The sequence below is a fragment of the Dermacentor silvarum genome, chromosome 1 (genome assembly GCF_013339745.2).
Source record: "Dermacentor silvarum isolate Dsil-2018 chromosome 1, BIME_Dsil_1.4, whole genome shotgun sequence".
Classification (NCBI taxonomy): Eukaryota; Metazoa; Arthropoda; class Arachnida; order Ixodida; family Ixodidae; genus Dermacentor; species Dermacentor silvarum.
The window spans coordinates 238,270,480-238,290,751 of NC_051154.1; the positions used below are offsets into that span (position 1 = coordinate 238,270,480).

The 20,272-nt window shown below is 42.5% G+C and overlaps 1 protein-coding gene across 7 annotated transcripts in view; it reads right to left on the bottom strand.

The window, feature by feature from the left end:
• Window positions 1-18,481, bottom strand: part of LOC119436970 (dynamin) — a 156,799-nt gene extending 138,318 nt beyond the window's left edge. For 3 of the 7 annotated variants that reach the window (XR_007464797.1, XR_007464796.1, XM_049660141.1), the window contains exons 1-9: window positions 18,166-18,474; window positions 8,619-8,692; window positions 8,357-8,506; window positions 7,612-7,815; window positions 4,208-4,306; window positions 4,012-4,120; window positions 2,815-3,009; window positions 1,754-1,892; window positions 1,436-1,642 (exon numbers count right to left, since the gene is read on the bottom strand). Coding sequence is in view for 5 of the 7 variants with exons in the window: in XM_049660141.1 (XP_049516098.1) it covers window positions 1,436-1,642; window positions 1,754-1,892; window positions 2,815-3,009; window positions 4,012-4,120; window positions 4,208-4,306; window positions 7,612-7,815; window positions 8,357-8,506; window positions 8,619-8,692; window positions 18,166-18,329 (1,341 nt within the window). In the remaining 2 variants the exon portion in view is untranslated. Of the gene's footprint in view, window positions 1-1,435; window positions 1,643-1,753; window positions 1,893-2,814; window positions 3,010-4,011; window positions 4,121-4,207; window positions 4,307-7,611; window positions 7,816-8,356; window positions 8,507-8,618; window positions 8,693-18,165 lie in introns of all 7 variants that reach the window. The other 4 variants (XM_049660142.1, XM_049660140.1, XM_049660138.1 and 1 more) reach the window with 3 other exon arrangements.
• Between the last annotated feature and the right edge of the window lie 1,791 nt (window positions 18,482-20,272).

Sequence of the window (20,272 nt, forward strand, 5' to 3'; positions counted from 1 at the left end):
CCATGGGGTAGCCACAACGAGGTCGCTCGCTGAACTCACTGCGGCTCGCTGAGGACAACCGTGTGCTCCGACTGGTGTCTGCGGCCGACATGGCTACAGGTAGAGTACTACTCCAGACGTTTGGCGAGCTGAGCCGAGTGCCAACATCTGACTAGAACAGGTCGTCTGCCTCGCGAGTTGCACACCTTCGAGGTGTGTCGCCATCAAGGTTGAAGCTCATAACGTTAGGAACCCTTTCAACGCGAGTCTGGAGTGTGGCATCCATCGCTTAAGGCGCGGATATAATCCAACATCCAACATGCCAGGCAGCGGCCAGCGAAGTTGGATAGACGCCAGGATAGCCTAAAATTTGCCCCCTGTATAGTTCAGTGTTGAATATGGCCTGCATCAGCGTGGTGATCACACATGCGCACATGTGAGCAGTGAGTGAGCACTTTTGTATTTGGCGAAGGCGCTAGCTCAGCAAGCTTGCTTCAGTGCACCCGAACTGTAGGCCAGCATGCTGCAAGCCAAACTAGCACATGATGCACTCTGGTCTAGCGGCTCTGGCGTGAGATAGGACATGTTCTATTCCCATGCCAGCCGCGCCAAAAGTGCACCAAGCGCCGCCAGTCACACTGACAGCACCCCCCAAACCTAGATATCGAATTTTCGCCAACATAACGAAATGCGCAGCGCATGGCGTTCGTCTGCATTTTACTCCGGATCACAGCCAAAACGCAAGACGCGTGCTCCAGACTGGCCGTAGCCAGTCTATACCTGCACCTTTAAGCCGATATGCGCATAGCTGATGTACTCGCACAAGCGAACATGAAGACGACGTTTCGTTCAACCCTCGGAAATTCTGTGATAGCCGTAGAGGTAAATGCAAAAGGAAATGTGCCACTTGCTGCAAGAAAACACAGCTGTGCATAGCTATCTCATATACTGCAGCGAAAAAAATGCATGAGACACATGCGGAGGCACCTTGAACTGAACCAAAAGTTAAGGGATAGCCTAAGTCGTAGGTGCCAATATTGGAAGTAGTGGCGTCTACGTGAACATCCAAAATCAAATTTGAACTGCATGCCCCGGTGACATTCAGTAGGTGGAGCGTTGTGGGCCCCGCCCCACTCAGCTGTAGCCTTAGCAGTGAAAAGCATCGAATGAGGAGCAGTAGCACCGTTAAGAGGATCACAGGCAATCTTTGATTGCCAATAACTTCGTTTCTGCAAAATGCGGTGAAGTACTTTTTGCTGCAAAGTATTTCTGAAATAGTCTATTTTAAAAATACTTCAAATGCATTTCACGAGTTCGATAAAAAGTGTTTCAGGGCCCCTTTAAACACAAATATGTGTCACGTAACAATGATGCAAGTTTCTATGATAACATCACACCACAGTGCTGCTATTCACAAAGATACGTCGAAGCAACAGTGGCAAGTAAACAAACGCACCTTTTCAGCACATCGCCGAATCACATTTCCCAGTTCAGCCACGACAAGATCTACACACTTGATGGAAGGCTCCTTCAACTTGGCAATCTGCTTCTTCACTATAGCCTCAAAGGCCATATCTGGAGTAAACAGTCCGACCCGAATGCCATGTGTGTTGCGAATTGCAAAGGCAATCTCTTTACGTAGCTCTTTCTCATCAAACTCCATCTGAAAAGGCAATCACGTGATATCGATAGTAAGCACAATGTAACTCATCGAGTCGAATCCGATTAAAAAAAACAAATGAACAAAGAATAGAACTTAGCCGACCCAGCCTACCTTGACAATTTCAAAAGGAAATCTTTCGTGAAACAATCTGTTGATGCGGGCGCCCCCAGAGAGCTCTGATGTGTTGATAGCAGCAGAGCCAGAACCTTCAATGTTTCGTTCAAAGTCTGTCTGAAGCTGCTGAATCATTCTGAAACAGAATTTCTGTAATGTAGCACGTGCTTTTCTATGAGAACACAGATACAGCAAGGCCAGCTCCACTTGTTACAAGCAGATTTGATCAAGTGAGTCGTCGTCCTCTAGTTGCTTGCAAAATTACCCCATCATTTGTCACAGTTCTTTGGGCCAGTTCATACTTTGTTTCTGAAAACGGGTTTATTGTTAGATTCACAAATCCTCTTGCTTAGCAGCTTTTTTTATGTGGCTTAGAAATGGTACACTTACTTTTACATGTATATCTTAGTGAAAGCGTAGAAGGCTGCAGTACAGTTATTGCATAGCCCAAGCTGCCAATCTACAAAAATTATTCTGAAAAGTTTTTTCTTCAGTGTAATAAAAAAATTGAGAGACCTTTCAAAACACAAGTGAGCATTTTTTGATAGAGTACACAGTAACGGGGATTCGGTCACATTATTTAATAAACTGGGCAGATGAAATTTGGCACTTGGTTTGGGGCTTCTTTTGGATATGCAACGCCACTTTGGGCTTGAGTCACCTAGCCACTTGCTGGCCTGGGTTCACCTGGTCACCCTGGAGAGAGATGCATACTTCTCAACCCGGTGGGTTCCCGAAAAGAGAAAGCCCCAGACAATTAACATGCAAGATATTGCAACGAGAGTCATGAAAGCAACAATAGCTGCACAGTTAATTTTGAATTACTATGACACGTACAAATTTTTTCCCCACACAATGTTTCATTATGTAGAAGCTTGAAAGTGAGATGAAACAGTCCAAGAGGACAACAAAATGAACAAGTGGCTATTGTAGCTACCATAAGCTTGAAAGTGAGATGAAACAGTCCAAGAGGACAACAAAATAAACAAGTGGCTATTGTAGCTACCATAGGCATTAAGCATATGCTGGAAGGAGATTTAAAAAAATCTGGCACTGACTGAAGCATAGCCTTGGTTTTGCGGGACGGGTCATCAGGGCGAAAGTTCTTGTACTCTTCCACCTCCTTCTCCATGGAAATGAGCTGCTTCTGCAGCTTGTCCCGAAGACCTGGAAGGGTGTCTCGAATGTGGTTGGTCAGCTGCTGGTTCAGTACCCGTTGGAGGTATGGTGTGCCCATGCGATCAGCCATGTGCCTGCACAGCAATATCACAGCTGGAATGTCATGTCAACAGGAGCATTGACATCACATTTTCTACTTGTCATACTTTTGCTACAAAGTAAAGGTGCAAGTCCTCTAAACCATAGAAAAAAATACTGGCAAGCATGAGCATCCCCAAGCAAGTTACTACAATACTTTACAAATCAGTTTCAGTATACAAGATGCAGATGCATCACGACATGATAAATTGGCTTACTCCGTTTCTGCGATCAGTGCGGCTGCCACACACCAGTGCAACCAGAAGAAATGCATGCAGCACTCTTGTTTATGTTCTTATCAGCAATGTCATCACACATAACCTCATTGCTACAAGACATCAGTACATATTGCTCTCATGATACTGTGATAATGATGACACCAAGTCCGGCATTTCTAAACAAACTTTAGTATCAACCAAAAATAATTCAAGAGAAACATTCCTTAAGTGTCATTTTTTGCATGCAAGAAGCATGTGGTTGAGTCTAACTCTTTAAAAAGTATGTCTCTCCTTTAAAATACGCAGCTATTTGCCTATTAGAAACTGTGATGTTTGCAAACTCACTAAGTTGTTCTAGGTCCACATTATTAAAATGCTCAAGTATTTGTGCAATTTAACTGCGGGGTTTATTTTAAAGCCCTAATGCAACACTGGCCAAGATAGACATTGTAGTGGAGGGCTCCAGATTATATTTCAACCACTTGCGATTCTTTAATAACGTACTCCGAACTAATAACAAAGGCATTTTTGCATTCCATATCCATCGAAATGTGGTGGATGCCACCAGGAATTAAACCTGCAGGGCCGTGCTCACAAACAGAATGCCACAGCCCCCGAATTACCACAGCGGGTAAGGATTTCTTACACAATACAGAACAGCACATGAGGCAGAACCCAGTCCGAAGCCAGATGCTTGTAAGGCCATAAAGCCGCCTTAAGATAAGGCAAATGTCTGTGCAATGCCATGTAGCATAGCCCCACCAGTATGCTATAACTGACCTGTATGCAGGATGACTAAGGAAAAACTTCCGTTCTGCTTCCATGGCTGCCTTGATGTCTTTCTTGCCTTCTATGTCCTTCTGGCTCCTATTCACTACACCCACATATCCTGAAAAAGTGGAGACCACAGAATAAGTACGATACTCCTCATTGAGAAACAGACTCCTGTTTTAATAACAAGATATGCCTTTTTTACCTCTCCTCAATGGCAGTAACTTGTTTTCTAGGATGTCCCTGGCATCAGTTCCTTCATCCATAAGGTCCAGCTTGGTGATCACACCTATGGTGCGCAGACCTGGAATTCAAAAAGCCAACATCTTCCAAATGAAATGGTGCAGAAGCAACTTCAGTACGTGCATGTGAAAGAGCCAAAGTATGTCAAGCAAAACATGCTGCAACACACAGAACCAGGTTAGTACACATTGCACAGGCACATTGCATGAGCTACCTTGGCCAATCATGTTAACTATTTGATTGAGATATAAATTCCCACCATTTTTTCCTCGCTTATGCATGAATATGCCAGAAGAAAATGCAGGATCAATCAGTTATGCATACCTGTACATTGTTCACAGAGGTTCTGAAAGCTTAATGACATACTCTTTGCCCTTGAACTGTGCTGGCCTTGCTGCAGAAAACTTAAGATATCATAATTCTTGAAGGTACTTACACAGTGAACTAGAGATTGGACCACATGATGGCCTGATGAGTGACACCTTTAGTATAGCCCACACACTAGCTCTTTCAATACATTTGCATAATTTGGCTGTATTCATACCACAGGCACATGAAGTGCATTTGCTGTTTTGAGGGCCACTGTGAGGGTACAAGCACTCAGGAACCTAAATTCCAGACTTGTCCAGCAGCACAGTTGTGGCCTGACCACTACCCACTGGGTCAAGTTTATAGAGTGGTCAAATGAGTCCTGGATTTGAAGTGACTCCTCATAAACGTGTGATGCACGATCAAACAAGGAGGACAGTAAATGCCGAATTCCCACCAAAAAATCAGATAAAACATCTTGCAAACCCTAAGCAATTGTCATTCCCAGACGCATTTCGAACTTGCTATGCAACTGAATATGCTTCAAATTAAAGAAGGCAATCCCCTTTAGACTTTTTTTTCTTTTTCTGTCTAAGTGAAACTTCATGCTTGAGGATGTGAATAAATAAACCAATAATAATTTGTCACAAGCATATCATTAAACATGCTTTAAGGTGGGATGGAGGGGAAAATCAGCCTAAAAGTGTGTACGTGCACATGTGTGTGCATACCAAAATATGCAGGCATTCTTGACAAATATATCCACCAAGTGGCATGCTAAGATGTGCAACAGAGGTCTTAAAAATGGCACAGGCATGCTGCCTTTAAGATCAGTTATCATAATGATAGAAATGGAAATGCCAGAAAAATACCATGCATCCTTGCCAGAAAAAAGCTCAAAATTTGGTCCTCCAGTACTTAGCTTCTTTAGTGCAGTAATGATCGCAGCCACTACATTTTCTTGTTTCAGAAAAAAGCCCAGTGTATGTGAAACTAGAAAATGCTTCAGCTATTTTGCTAAGTAAGATTATTTGTAAATGCTGTTTAACCCAAAAATAAACGATATATTAGCATCCTTATATCTTCAACACACTTCATTCTTTCTGTATGAAATAGTGCACGATACTATAAAAAATGTATTAAAGACTAAGTGGAAAAGTTTGAACTTGTCTGCATTAAAAGCAGCCCCCCCCCCCCCCCCCCAATGTTAGAAGTAAATGCAGTTAAAACGCTCAAGTCCACTGTCCATCCCCCCGCCCCTTAATGTCCCAGTATTGTCTGCACTTTGACATACATACAATTTTCTATCCACAATCTTTACTGAGCAGGAAAAAAATGAAATAAAAAAGCATGTATTTATGCATTAAAAAAAAATAAAGAATGACAAGGTTAGTAGACTAGTACACTCCATTAGATGTACATGTAAAGAAAATACCAAACATGCAATTGGCACCTACAGCTCTGATGAATAAGGCAAACACTATCATTTTTATTAACTCTGCATGCCACATCCTCTAAAAATTACCCGTTTTGTAGCTGTAACCTTAGGATGCAATAACCTGATGAAATAAAAACGCACGCATTCAGAACCCCATGAGAAACTTTAAATAGCCTCTACTCCAAATACATGTATTTTGTGAGAAAATGCTCAGTTTATGTGTCACCATCTCTTTAGGACAACGATCAACTATGATTTAAAATTCACCCTGCTAACTGAAGTATTATACCCAGTAGAAGTCTGAAATATAAAGGACAGGTGAGCTGAACCAATACTTCATCTTTTGATGCCCATAAGAGCTAACAGCTGCTATAACAAAAGTACTAAAAGGCATGCTCTGACAACAGACAAAAATGCACTTATGAAACTATAAAAGTCAAAGCCTTGATTCTAAAATTTTGACCAACCAGCCACAGACCCAAAGTGTCCACAATATGTACTTAAGTATCCTTTGGGTACAAAAAAACATTTCGTTATGCTAGAACTGCAGCAGAAATAATTTTTCCTAAATAAACCATGAAACATTTTCCTTGAAGAAATAAACTGAACTGTGTACATGTATAAATGCACAATGCAATAAAAGTGGTTCCCACTGAGCCGAAATAAGCTAAGTGGTACTTAACGCATATACAAAGGCATAATACAGCAAGTCCACTCTCCTCCCTTTTACATATCTATCTAGGCGACTCACAGGAGAGGACACTCATTTTGAATTTTTTGCATATGCATGTGTCAGGTGCCAAATAATGACATCAAACCGACAAAGGACAAAATATTGGTTCATAATATAGCTCAGTATCTTGTTGCATTAAGCTTGATCCAGCATTAAGCATTGATCCAGCATCCAGATGTTGCATTAAGCTTGATCCATATGCATTCAGCTTGATTACATTGACGAGCAGTTTAATCCTGACGAGCAGTACAAAAGTGTTGTACAAGCCACTCTAAAGTGGCATGAGCCATTTCGAAGAAGTTATCAAAATATCAAAAACCATCCACAATGGCACCAAGATGTTGTCCTTTTCCCCTTATTTTAGTTGCCATACCAAGTGTTTTGTACCAGTGCTATGATTATACTCAATTGCCAAGCATGTCAGATGCCTGTTTGCATCTAGATATCGTGGCTACAGCAATTGGTTCCAAATGCTGACCTTGCTTAACGTTTAAAACTAGCTACATGCCTCACATGTTGCAGTTTAACAACTACTTGAGCAACAAAGGTTAGTATTAGCACAAACCAAACCACTCCAACCTGTGCACACACCATGCCAAGATTGGCATGGTTGAGCTAACCTGACGGGTCTACCTCCAAGGCCAATTTTATTGCATCTGAGGTGGCCAAGTCCTGATTAGCTGGAGTCACAGCCAACAGGATTGTGTTCTCCCGAGAGGCATAGCTCAGAACCAAGTCCCGCACTCGCATTTCGATGTCTGGGGGCTGACTCCCAACTGGAACCTTAGTCAGCCCCGGAAGGTCAATCAAGGTCAGGTTCAGCACTGCCCAAGGCCAAGAGAGGAAAGAGAAGAAAAAGGAGTTAAATATTTCAACAGCCTGATACCTTCTGGGTCAACTTCCTTGGCGAGCTTCAGGGCATCTGAAGTAGCCAGATCTTGATTGGCCGATGTGACTGCCAGTATAAGGCAGTTCTCCTTGCGAATGAACTGAAGAATCATTTCCCGGATCTGATTCTCAATGTCCGCAGGCTGATCACCGACGGGGACCTTAGTCAACCCCGGAAGGTCGACCAGGGTCAGGTTCAGCACTGAGTGAGGCCAACACAGGGCACAAGAGCAAGGAGATGGGAGGTGCAGGAAAAAGTGCAGGACATTCGAGGTTAGTGGGACACTGAATGATTAGCAAGGTGACAAGCAATGAAATTCCTAAAAGCAGAAATCAGTTTTGAATTAAGAATGTAATTTCACTAGCAACTAAGGTAGAGCACTAACCATTTGGTTTTATGGTAAGTGGCATTACAGCAGCCTCATACAAGTCCAAAATGCTAGCGCCAATATGCCCATGAATTCTCAATACACTAACCTAATGTTCAATAAGGGTCTTAACACAAGCCAAGTCTTAACATTTTCTTACGGACATTCACTGCATCAAAACACAAATTTCAAAAACATCTGCCCCATGTACAACTTGAATGAAAGCTCGTACAGTAACATGAGCCACTAAATAGCCCTGCAGGTGCCCTATAAGGATCTTCTATGACTGGCTCCACATATGCTAGAAGTTAACATTACCAATTATGCGCTTTGTTCTTCAAGAAACTGCCCCACAAAATCTAGCTGCTTTCTTACCAAGCGGTGAGTAGACCCTGAGATTGATGGGCACGCTTGAAATGCCCTTGTTGCTGCCTGTCACCCGATCTGTTTCATCCTCGATTTCCTTGCGGATTGCATCGAAATCTGTGAATTTCTTGCCACGGCAGTGCAGGAACTCTCCATACTCTGAAAAGAAAGAATAAGTCAGTATCTAGCAAACGGCAGTGACCCGACTTAAGAACTTGTTACAATTACAACATTACTTGCTAGAAAATTTAAATATTAATATAACTGTTACCTGTATTGCAGTTAATCAGCTGTAGCACCAGTGGTCGACGAGTGACAATTCCAGATCCTCTTGGTAAGAAGTCCCTAGGAATGGTGTACACGACATTAACTTCAACACAATTCTATATTTATAATGACCAATATGAAACAACAGAATTGAGTACACCTTAAGAATGGCAGCAATTCCAATCAGCAGCAGTGTGCACAGCTGTGCTTGCACCTTTTTACGCCTTCACTATAACTTCATACCTACCGGTGGTTCCGAGATGCAATTACCACATTTGTACATTCAGTCCTTTGGTGATCATTGGTGAAGTTTAGCCTTTGTGTGGCAAGTTATAGCAGAAAGTGCCAGAAACTATGGATGCCTGCACATTTTATGCATCTGTGCATTAAGTACCTTGCAAACTTTCTATTCTTTCTTGAGGTGCACCATGGCTAAAGCACATACCTTGCAGCTCAAGATTACTGTTCAGGTTCATTTCAGATATATCACTTTTGTGATACATTGGCAAAAGCTGTACGTGGGCCAACTTAAGTATGCATATAAATGTGCACATGGTGCCTGTAAGCTCCTATGCAGTTGTCTACCTGGCTACATAGTGATGATGGTGATATTTGATGTTTTGTGGCGCAAGGGCCAAATGTGGCCAAAGAGCGCCAGACAATGAATGGTATGTTTGCCATGATCAGTGAGCTCCGATGATAGAATGCTATGTGGCTGTAAAGGGGCCTAAGAACAAATCGCGGTATAGAAGCGTAAAACATATCGAATAGAATTATGGCAGTGAGGTGTGGAATGATCTGTGGGTCGTGAATGTATGAGAAATGGTCATGGTGCCTAAAATTATTGGTATAAAAGTTGCACGACGCCTACCGAAGGCCTTTGTGGACAAAGACCAGGACGTACGTGCGTTCTTTAATAAAATACCGCAGCAGCGGCCTCTGCAGAGAGGCCGTGCTACACGTCACCTGGATAGATAACTCGGAAATCATGTATATCCTTTAAAAACACGAGAAGTGATTGGTAGTTAAAAAGAGGTTCATTGCCCAAAAACATACATGGATGCAATGGAATATTCTGCCGTAATGGTAACGGAAAATGTTTTTTCCTCTGAGGCTCCAGTTCCTGACATTGCAGGAGGACATGAAGTACACTGAGTAGCTCACCACAGTCATCACAGATCACATTGGCGAAAGTTGTACGTGGGCCAACTTAAGTATGCATATAAATGTGCACCATGGTGCCTGTAAGCTTCTATGCAGTTGTCTACCTGGCTGAAAACTACATAGTGGTTTGCGCACCTTGTACAGTTGACTTCCATTAATTCGACCCTGACAGGACTGACAAAAGTGATACAATTATCTGGCGGGTCGAATTAAACAGGATGCAGAAAAAAATGCCAAAACACACCGCTGATTCGTTTGGCAGTATTTGCCCAATACTAAACCGCGACTGAATCAAACGCGCGCCCACTTTCCATGCGTCCCCAAAGTACAAAACTAACATAGAAATTACAATAAAACTCCTAAACAAAGTAGAAATCTAAAGCACACTCAATTTTTTTGCAAAACAATTGAGCATGGGTCTAACTGTGCTGCACAATAATGGCCAGTTTCTTAAAGTCAGCTTCCCCGCAAAGTTTTTATGGGAAAGTGTCAAATGGCTCATTGAGCGAAAAAGCCGGCACCTGTAGCAGCGAAACGGCATCCTAAATTCCCATTGGCTGCAACACCACGTCACTCTCGCTCTCAGAGGCCTGTGTTATCCGTGCGTTCCTTGTCTGCGCAAGCTCTCTCCTGCATTCAAACTGTGCCTTGGTAAGGCCAAATCAAAACACGGCAAGTATTTCAACGCACTCGCTTGCTCGCGAGGAGTTCATAACTCAAAGGACCACTCAGCAGTGTTCAATTGGACATTAATGCTTTCGCATTCACAACTCATAAAAAGTGTTTAGGTAGCCCACGATTTTTAAAGTCACCTTTGCTGCATTACACCAGTGTCATACGGTAAGCATACAAAAGCCGCGAAGGCAGTTTTAGTTTCGTATCCGTTCGCGCTGTGCAGACAATTTTCGGCAAAATTTTTTTTAAACAATAAAAGTGCACATTAGAATCCGATAAATACCACAATGAGACATTGTGAGCTATGGTTATTGCTTGAAAATCATCCTAGGGCAGACCAAAAAATAGGCATTTTCAACGGGAGATGACGGTTGTTCAACGCACTCACTGTCCCCTGAGCTCCATCCACCCAGACAGACGCCACCACCAAAGGGATCGCATTATTGGAGTCACCAAAGGGGTCAGGTAGATTCCTGCTGATTGGTCAAGTTCAAATTCTCCGGCAAAGGCCAATTTTAGGATCAAAATAAGGAAAGTTTGGGCCCACAGAAATGCATGGGCGTCGGCCGGGATCTTCAGTCGAAATTGAATTAAACGGAGTCGAATTAACGTAAATCTACTGTACTAATCTCATTTTCATTTCTTTTGTACTAAAGGTGGTTTAAGACCCCTCAAGCACAGAAGAAAGCATCCACCACATCTTCAGAATATGTTTGCTGGGATTGCCAATGAGAACACTTCCAGTGTGGACACGCTCTGAAGAAGCAAATGACACTTGGGGGGCCTGCAGCGAGTTTTGTGTGCTATTATCCCTATTCTTTTTCAAATAGTAGCTTTTTAATAGATCATTTTGCCCCAGCCCATTTGTTGATGTCAAACAAAAGACTTCCCAAAGTGAACACAGTGAAGTGGTGTGCCGAGGACTATGCACATCAAGGACGTGGACGGCACTGTACATTTGTCCCACTACACAAATTGATGCTTCCAAAGCTGCATCAGTACTCCCACTCATTTCTGTGATAAACAAGTTTTGAGAGTTCAAATCAATTGTGGTGACCTCCAATGACTACACTTCCACCAGGTTTGCTTTTTTTTTTTTTTTTTTTCAGTGTCCTTCCTAATTTGCACTTAAAGATATGGAAACCCCTGGTTAGCAGCCATCACTGCATTCCTCCACAAAGTTAATACATATTTTACATAGCACAGTTATATATGCTACACTGTAGTTATCACTTGCTTCCCAATGTAATGCTGCTATTTATAAGCTAGCAATGATGCTCAGTCAATCTGATCTCCATGCATTGTGAAAATTGAAGTATGCATTAGTAATTTATATTTAGGGTCCTTCGTTTTTGGATAAAACCCAATAATGCGAGATTTTTGCACCTCAAACAATATTTATGAAAATCAGGTTAAACACGATTCCTCCCGGAAGTTTGACCTTCCTTGGGGTTTTATGTGCCAAAACCACAATCTGATTATGAGGCACGCTGTAGTGGGGGACACCGGAATAATTTGTACCACCTGAGACTGTTTAACGTGCACCTTAATCTAAGTACATGGGTATTTCCGCATTTCGCCCCCATAAAAACGCGGCTGCCATGGCCGGGATTTGATCCCGCGACCTTGTGCTTAGCAGCCCAACACTTTAATAATAAATACAGGTGTTACAAAAGTAATGAACACTGCCCACCTCATGTGAACAAGTGGTTAAGATGTATCATAATATTAATAACAGTAATATATAAATAACATATGCCTCATTCTCATGTAACGCTCAAGCAATAACCAACCCCCCATATCTAAAAATATATTCAGCACCTACCAACATTGAGTGAACGAAAGCTTGTTGCTGTTTTAGTATCTGCGTTTAATTAAATATGACAATGGCACATTGCAACACACTTCCCGCACGTCACATACATGCAATCAGTGGTAATTCACTGCATTGCAACTATAGCTGTGACATGAAGATGTTTACCCCAACTACATTACGTTCAAAGCAGGGTAATTCCATTAATTTTGTTGCAAAAGCATATATTGGGAACCAGTAAAACAGGACAACAACATGCAAGGATGAAAAGTCTGACAGGTCTAGGATGGACCGAGAAATGCTCACAATGCATTATGATATTGTATGTCAGCAAGGGCTTGTAAAATATAAGGAAAAGCATCACACCTCCCGTAAAGCATGCCCGTGTGCACACCTTTTGTACTTTTTTCATTTGTTGCAAAAGTGGGAAAAGAAGGGATCGTCAGACAAGTCTCCGTCGTTTTAGTTGATGTGGTTTCATTTAAATGTAATAATAATGCCCTACAAGAATTTGTAGAGGTAAGTTTGTCACATCTGTTGCGAGCACCTTTATTTGCCGTTACAGGTTCCTGTGAGTGATTTCACTTGTTTAAGCAGAACGTTTGAGTCCAAAAGGAGACCATTGCTTGTGTTAATCATTTGTAAGAGCCATAGGAAAATCCTGAACATTGGGCTGCCAGACAATAAAACCCCCAGTTTCCCTGCCAGACAACAAAGAGCCCAATTTCTCCTGTGTTTTGGTCTTTAAAATGATATCAGATTTATGCCCCCCCCCCCCCAAAAAAAATATATATATATTAAAAGCCAAAAACAAAGGACCCTAATTATATACTGCTGCTGATTAGCAGCTGCTGCCCATTTTCCTTGCTTTTTTAATGGAGAAATGACTAAGAGCTGGGTACATCTTTGGCCCTAATCAATTAACAGTGTCACAAGGAGAATTGTCATAGTTTCAAACTTTTACTAACAACATTAAAATGAAACACATGAGAATGTTCTATAAGGAGGCATGCGCTTTCGTTAGAGACTGCAAATAGAAATTAACTTCCTATGTAGACTGCACCACACTAACTCGCATCAGGCTATGTGTAAATTACTCCCCACAAGCTACAGTGTCGCATGCCCAAATGAGGAACCAAGAGGATTGCCCAGTTATATCTCGTCGCATGGACACTACATGGACTACATCACATAGGACTAGGCACATCTACCAGAAAGGCATTAATGCAGGGAGTATCTCCTTTTTGGTGGGGGCCCTTAGCAGAAGGAGTACGTTCAAACTCCTTTATGAGCCTAAAGGGGTCACCTCTTGCGCAGTTAAACAACAGGTAACTTGAAACAAAATGGTGCCTTTTTTTGACAATAATATTGCTTGTAAATATGTGTGAATACTGTAGTCACCACTGTCATGCTGCCAAATTGTGCTCTAGTAGCTTCATCACTTTATGGCACCTTACAGGTATGGCTCTGCCAGGGCAACGCGATTTGCGTGGTCTAGTTTTAGCTCGCTCACATGTGAGCAGTTGCCTGTGCATCATGGATAGTCAGTAAACACACCATATCCGGCAGCGGCAGTGCACCGTGGCAGATAATAAACACACCAACACACAAGTTGAAAGTGACGACATTTCAGAAACATGTGCATTGTAATGCTGCGACAAGCCTTTAAAATACAATTCACCATGTTTCTTTATGCTTTGCTTTGACCAGATTCACAATTGAATTTTCAAGACTTAAATAAGCAGCACCATTGTTTTTCCCTGCAATGCTTATAGAAATCATTTTAAGGACACCATACTGTGTGTCACCAGTTAAACTGCCTTTGGTACGGGGCCCTTCAGAGTATAAAAAAGGGTTTACTTCAAAGGACTTTAGTTTGCCCGTGTGTCAGGAGTAATAAGTAATTAAAGGAAGAAGGCTGAAAGCCCAGGGACTGACTGTATCACACAGAATGGCTTTGTGGGCTGTCAGCAGGTCCCATGATTTGAGAACCCTGCTGTACACTGTTAGGTCTCAGAAACGATCTGTGCACAGCAGCTTTTCGATGCTAGCTATGAGTGCATTATTAAAGCAGAAATAATGTGCTACACCAGAATTCAGAACTGTTCTTTCAACAGATGATAAAATCCTGCCAGAAAGCTGCAGGTCAAGATTTTCAGCATTGAAAGAGAAATTACATATTAGGCTTGCAATGCACCTCGGACCCTCTTGATTTTCCGACTCCTACCAAAGTTATAAAGCATGATATTTCCAAACTACATGCACAGCATGCCACCTTAAATGTAAGGTAAATCGCCAAAGGCATAAAAAATAACTTCTAATGTTCTAACACCAAATTAGTAAACAATAATTGTATGCATGTGTAGAAATGAAGCAAAACACAAATATGACTTGTGGTACCAACTTTGGAACAGATTTGCTTCAATAGAAGTCTTATTCCATTCTAGGAGCATACAAGCATTCTTACATTGCCCCGGAAGCACTTTATTCACCCTTTAGTACAACTTGTGCCATGCAGTGCAATTTTGTATAATACTTCCTTAGTACTAGCAATGAACCTTGGTAACTTTTTTTTCCTTTCTGCAAGAACAAATCCCTAACAATTAATGTTGAAATAGATAAGCGTCTTATTTGCCTGTATAGCTGTCTGCCGATAGTTTATCTATTTTGCCTGTAAGATGCCAATTGTGACCTCATTTGTGTGATGATACTGAGCTAATGCTCACTCTCTCTTTTTTTTCTTTTTTTTTTTTTAATGAGTGTTGGTACGCTTGTGCTGTGCTGCCATTTGCGGTGCCTGTTGTCTGGCCTCGAACACTTTCAAGCCACCATTTGTGGCCTTTTTGTTCCACGGTCCCTCTTTCTATGTATTGTCATGAGAATAAAAAATTTCAAACCAATATAGTTCCTATTATATCCAGCCATAGGTTGGACATAATAGGTTATAATGGCAAGTACAGCACATTACTATTGAATTTAAATTTTACTGTCCATGTTCTAAAGGAGACTAAATTCTGGTTGAACTTTATATCCTGAAGCTGTCAATGGGTTGTACAAACACCATAGTGGAGGTCTTTATTAATTCTAACAACCTGGGAATTGAAAACTGCATCTCAACGTAACACAGAAACTGTGTTAGATGCAACAATGAGAAGCTCTGAAATAATTTTGGCTACGTGGAGTTTTTTTATAATGTGTATTCAATGCTCAGTACACGAGCATTTTTGCATTCCACCCCCATTGTTGGCTGCCGCAGCCACAAATAAACCTCAACATCGTGCTCAGCGGCTGCACTCAACATCGTGAATGCCACGGCTACTGCAGTGCAATAACGTGCCAACTTGGGCTGGCTGGTACATGTCTGAAGAAAACGAGTAACAGCACTGAAAAACGGGACATGACTGAGACAGAAGAAGTGCTGTTACTCATTTTCTTCATACTGTAGTGCAATGATGATGTAAACTTAATGTGAAGCGCTCACTATAATCAGTCCTGAACATTTCTAATGAAGGATCACAAGGGTGTGATACTATAGAAACAAACAACAAATCTAAAGAGACAGTGGTAATGAACTTAATATTGACAATGAACAGAGCAGTGATCTTCTGGCTAGAGTGTTTCTAAGAGAACAGCACTCTGCAATGGATGCAAGGCATGACAAATGTACATATTGCACCAAGTGAATGTTTTGCAAAGACGAAAACCTTCAATAACAAAGCTGTATGGCAGTTAAATTGGCACCAATGATCACCAAAACCAATGTTTAAATACATTTTTCTTGTTTTCAACTGTGCTGATACAGAGAGCTACAATATTCCTTCTTCAGGCAGTTTATGTGTGTTAACTCAATACAGTAAAACTTCACTCGGAATTTTGAGGGAGCTCAAGAATGTGTTAGCTCTTCATTCAAGTGAAACATAAGTGAACGGGTTTGCTATTAGCACGTGGAACTTTGTAGTAGTTCATCTGCAAAGCCTTCAAGTGATGTGTGATCAGGTGGTATTTCACTGTAATAATGTATGCATTAATACATACAAACAATAATCCCATGTATCTCCCATTCAATATTTCTTTCTTCACTCATACAGTTAGTAAATAAGCTCGAAACCTAAGATTGTTGCAACTGCACACATATTCCTGTGCGATCTTCAGAGGGTTCTAAAGATCGAACCAATCAACCTTCAAAGGGTTCTGATTCAGAACAAATACATACAGCTGCAACTGTACAAATGACAAGTGCACTGGAACGTTCGCAATGTCAAGTTTCGACTGCAGTCCTCAATTTCAAGTTTCATCCATAAGCAGAGAAGAAAAACGGCTTCAACACAGAATCCCCAGTCCTTATACTTTTGCTCAGGGGAGTAGATCCCAACCATATTTCCGAGACAAGATTAAAAATTCATTATCATTTCGTTACACGTAATAAACAGTAACGACACTCAAAAAAAAAAAAAAAAAAAACCTACAAACCGGTGCATCTGACAATGTTAGAGCTGCAAAAGTGTCATGGTCTTTTGCAAGCTCTTTCCAACTATGGAGTACATATTTATTTAAGGTTTTACATCAAAAGCATGTGCACCAGTGATAAGTTAGAATAAACAGTGTATTACCTTGGACCTCTTGATTGTCTGAATCCTACCAAAGTTATAGAACATGCCATTTCCGAACTACACGCACAGCATGCCACCTTAAATGTAAGAACAATCGCCAAATGAATGCATAGCAGTCGCCCTTCAGAGACGACTTTTGAGGCTCGAAAACAAGGTCGTCTAAACGAATACTTATCTTTTTTATGAATGCGAACTCTCTTGTCCTGACCAAAACCTTATGAAACAGGAGAATGTGAAAAGTTTGCCTAATTCAGAGGTTGGCTGCCAACTAATCATCTGCCCTTAAGCGATCTTCTAAAGTCAGTGTTATTGAGAGCGACGGCACATAGTTAGCCATTATAATTATTTAATGAAACTGAGTGAACCGTCCGAGATGAAGCGTTTTGCGCTCTTATGTAGTTACGCAAGTTCCGCATATCCTGATAGTCGCTTCTCTTGATCATGTATGCCGCAATAATACGCCCCTGACATCGATATACTGTTCAAGGTTTGATCACATTGCGACCTTCCCCGTTATCGCAATACTTTCAGGACAAAGGCTACCTCCGAACTTGACAAGCATTATCACGCCGGCAGCGCTACAGTATGCCGCTTCAGCGCATAAAGTGTGCAAGGAGCACTTTCAAGGCGGTAAACAATTCTCAGAAAGTATCAGCACCTACATCGAAACAACAGCGTTCGAAAAAATATTTTTTGTTCCGATACGGCCAGCTTACGCAGCCTTGGGGGTGTTTCCAGGAAAAAGCTCATAATCGACTACTCAGACCCACCTCTACCGAAACCGGAATTCAACTACAGGTCTAAGACTCACTGCCTCCAAATTCTACTGAATAGTAGCATCAGATGCGCTGCACAATACCAAGAAACACATGAAATACAATAGACTCGCGTTCCGAAAGTAACTAAAATCGATTACTGCTCACTATGCAGTAGTAGGCCTATTTGTTTCTCGCGTCGGAGCATCGGCGGGACCACCGCCTCCGCTGTCAACATCATACCCGTGGCTGTTCGCTTCACGGGTATGACTGCGGCGAAGGCGGGATGCGTCCGATCGCTTTGCAGGGGACTATCGTTCACATATAAAACTCTTCTCAAGAAATACACTCAACGTAATGACAGACCACCTCCCTTGCAGTACCCGCTTCGCGGCCGTCCGACGACGCCGACGCGGTCGCTCGACCGTTGGCTCGCAGGGGCGTTCAGTAGAACAAAACCCACATTCCGTTTCAAGCATCCAGGAGAAGATCGAAGGAAGATTGAAATACTCAAATAATCAGTGCTTAACCTACCTGCCAACGAAATTCTCCAGCACACTGCTTTTTCCTGCGCTCTGTCCGCCGACCACGGCGATCTGAGGCAAGTCTAGCGTGAGGCTCGCTCCAAGTTGAGTGTAGGCGTCTTGCAGCCTGTTTACGATAGGAATTAGGCTTTCCATACCGTCGTTCCCGCTCATTTTCGAAGGCGGCCCCCAGCTGAAAAGATAGCTCGAGCCCTCAGCAAAACTCGCACCGCACAGGCATCACAAATACCCTCAGTTGACTTCGCCGTGACGGCAGCTGAAGCCGAAATCAAAATGGCTGCAGCAGACACGCGCATGCGCGCTTCAGGCGCAGCAGACGTCACCGGGAGAGAGGATCAATACAAGTAACGCAATGATCTCACAGAAAAGCACGTGGTACATCACCGCCTCCCGGGAAACGTATCAACGTTCGCAGCGATTGTACGTATCTCAGGTTTCGAACCGCACTCGAACGAACAGAGCAGGCAAGGGCAGATAAAGCTGTGCGCAGTTAGCCGTTGGTTTCTCCGCTTGCACATTCTGGAAGGGAAATTTTTTTATACCCCCTTCCGCACTTTTATTTCTTTCTCCTGCGCTGACCGACCCACCGGTTCGACCCAGTTTCTTCATCTTCATCGTGTTGGCTTTCTTTTTTTTTCCTTTTTTTTTTTTTTTTTTTGTTCGCTGCTCGTTATACTAAACGCGCAAGGGGTTCGCTTGTATGAATGGTGTGATGATGTACATGTACAACACGTCTCTGTGTCTTTCGTGTATATTGCTGCAGGAAAAAATATATATATATATATATATATATATATATATATATCAGTTCATTTTAAAACCTACTTATACGTACATTGACCACAGCGGTAATTTGGGAGAAGCGAGCAATATTGAGAGAACTGCGGCTGTGCGCGTGTGCGTCACACATATGCCATAAAAGCGCTGTCAGCGCAGCCACGCGCATACAATGCAGTCGTGCGCGTGAGAGCCGAACAGTAGCGCAATGCGCCCTTTAACCATTCTTTCCCAGAAGCGCCACGCTCAAGCACTTGAAAGCACTCCGTATTAATTTTGATCACCCGGGGTTCTTTAACGTGCACCATGCTCGGTACACAAGAGTTTATATATATATATATATATATATATATATATATATATATATATATATATATATATATACGCCCCCATCGGAATGCGGCCTCCGCGGCCGGGGTTGAACTTACAAATTTCCACTCATGCGATACTCGCTCACTCCTGTCGTATGTATTCGTTCATTTGTTTCTTGTTTGTTTGTTGTTTTCTCCTGCACTGTGTGGTAGGCTTACAGGCGCTCACGCGCAAGGGTTTTCGCCTTTCCGATTTGTCTCGCACGCCACGGAGCGCAGACTCGCTCTTGTGCAAAATAAATTACAATTACAACCCGCGACCTCGAGCTCAGAAGAGCCACGCCATAGCGCTACCGCGGCGGGTCTAGGCCATTGCCATATGAAGGCAAGCAGCTGGCATTTCATTTCAAGCAGACCAATGCCGCCTAGACGTGCACTGTCGTCCGATTTTCACATTCACTGTTTGTTTTTTAAAATGCTACAAAAATAACTTTTTTTTTTTGTCGCTCTACAGCTTCATTACGTGAAAGTGAACTTACGTGCACTATAAATGAAGCACGACTTGCAGATAGATAATTAGCAAAAGTACACCAATTAATGTTAAATTAAGTTATTCAAGTAACACCATTTAAGTAATAGTCCTGAGACCAAGTTTTGACGTAAGGCAATGAATGGCTCCTACCCCCTTAAGCAATGAATCATACCCCCGTAAACGCGGCCTCGCCATTACGAAGACGGAAGAGAAGTGAACGGTGGAATGATGAGTGGCCATGGAGCCAGCTGTGGAAGAAGACGGCGAACGTGGGAACAGTGGCACGAACGCACGCTGAGCACGAGCGCAACCTGACGGGCGCCGAGCCAGCTGCGGAAGAAGACGACGCTCGAGCCAATACCGCGTACACCGACCCCGACACACGTGAGCCTATAAAGCTTCGCTTAAAAATTATATCTAAGTTATGGGGTTTTACGTGCCAAAACCACTATGAGGCGCGCCGTAGTTAGCTGCAC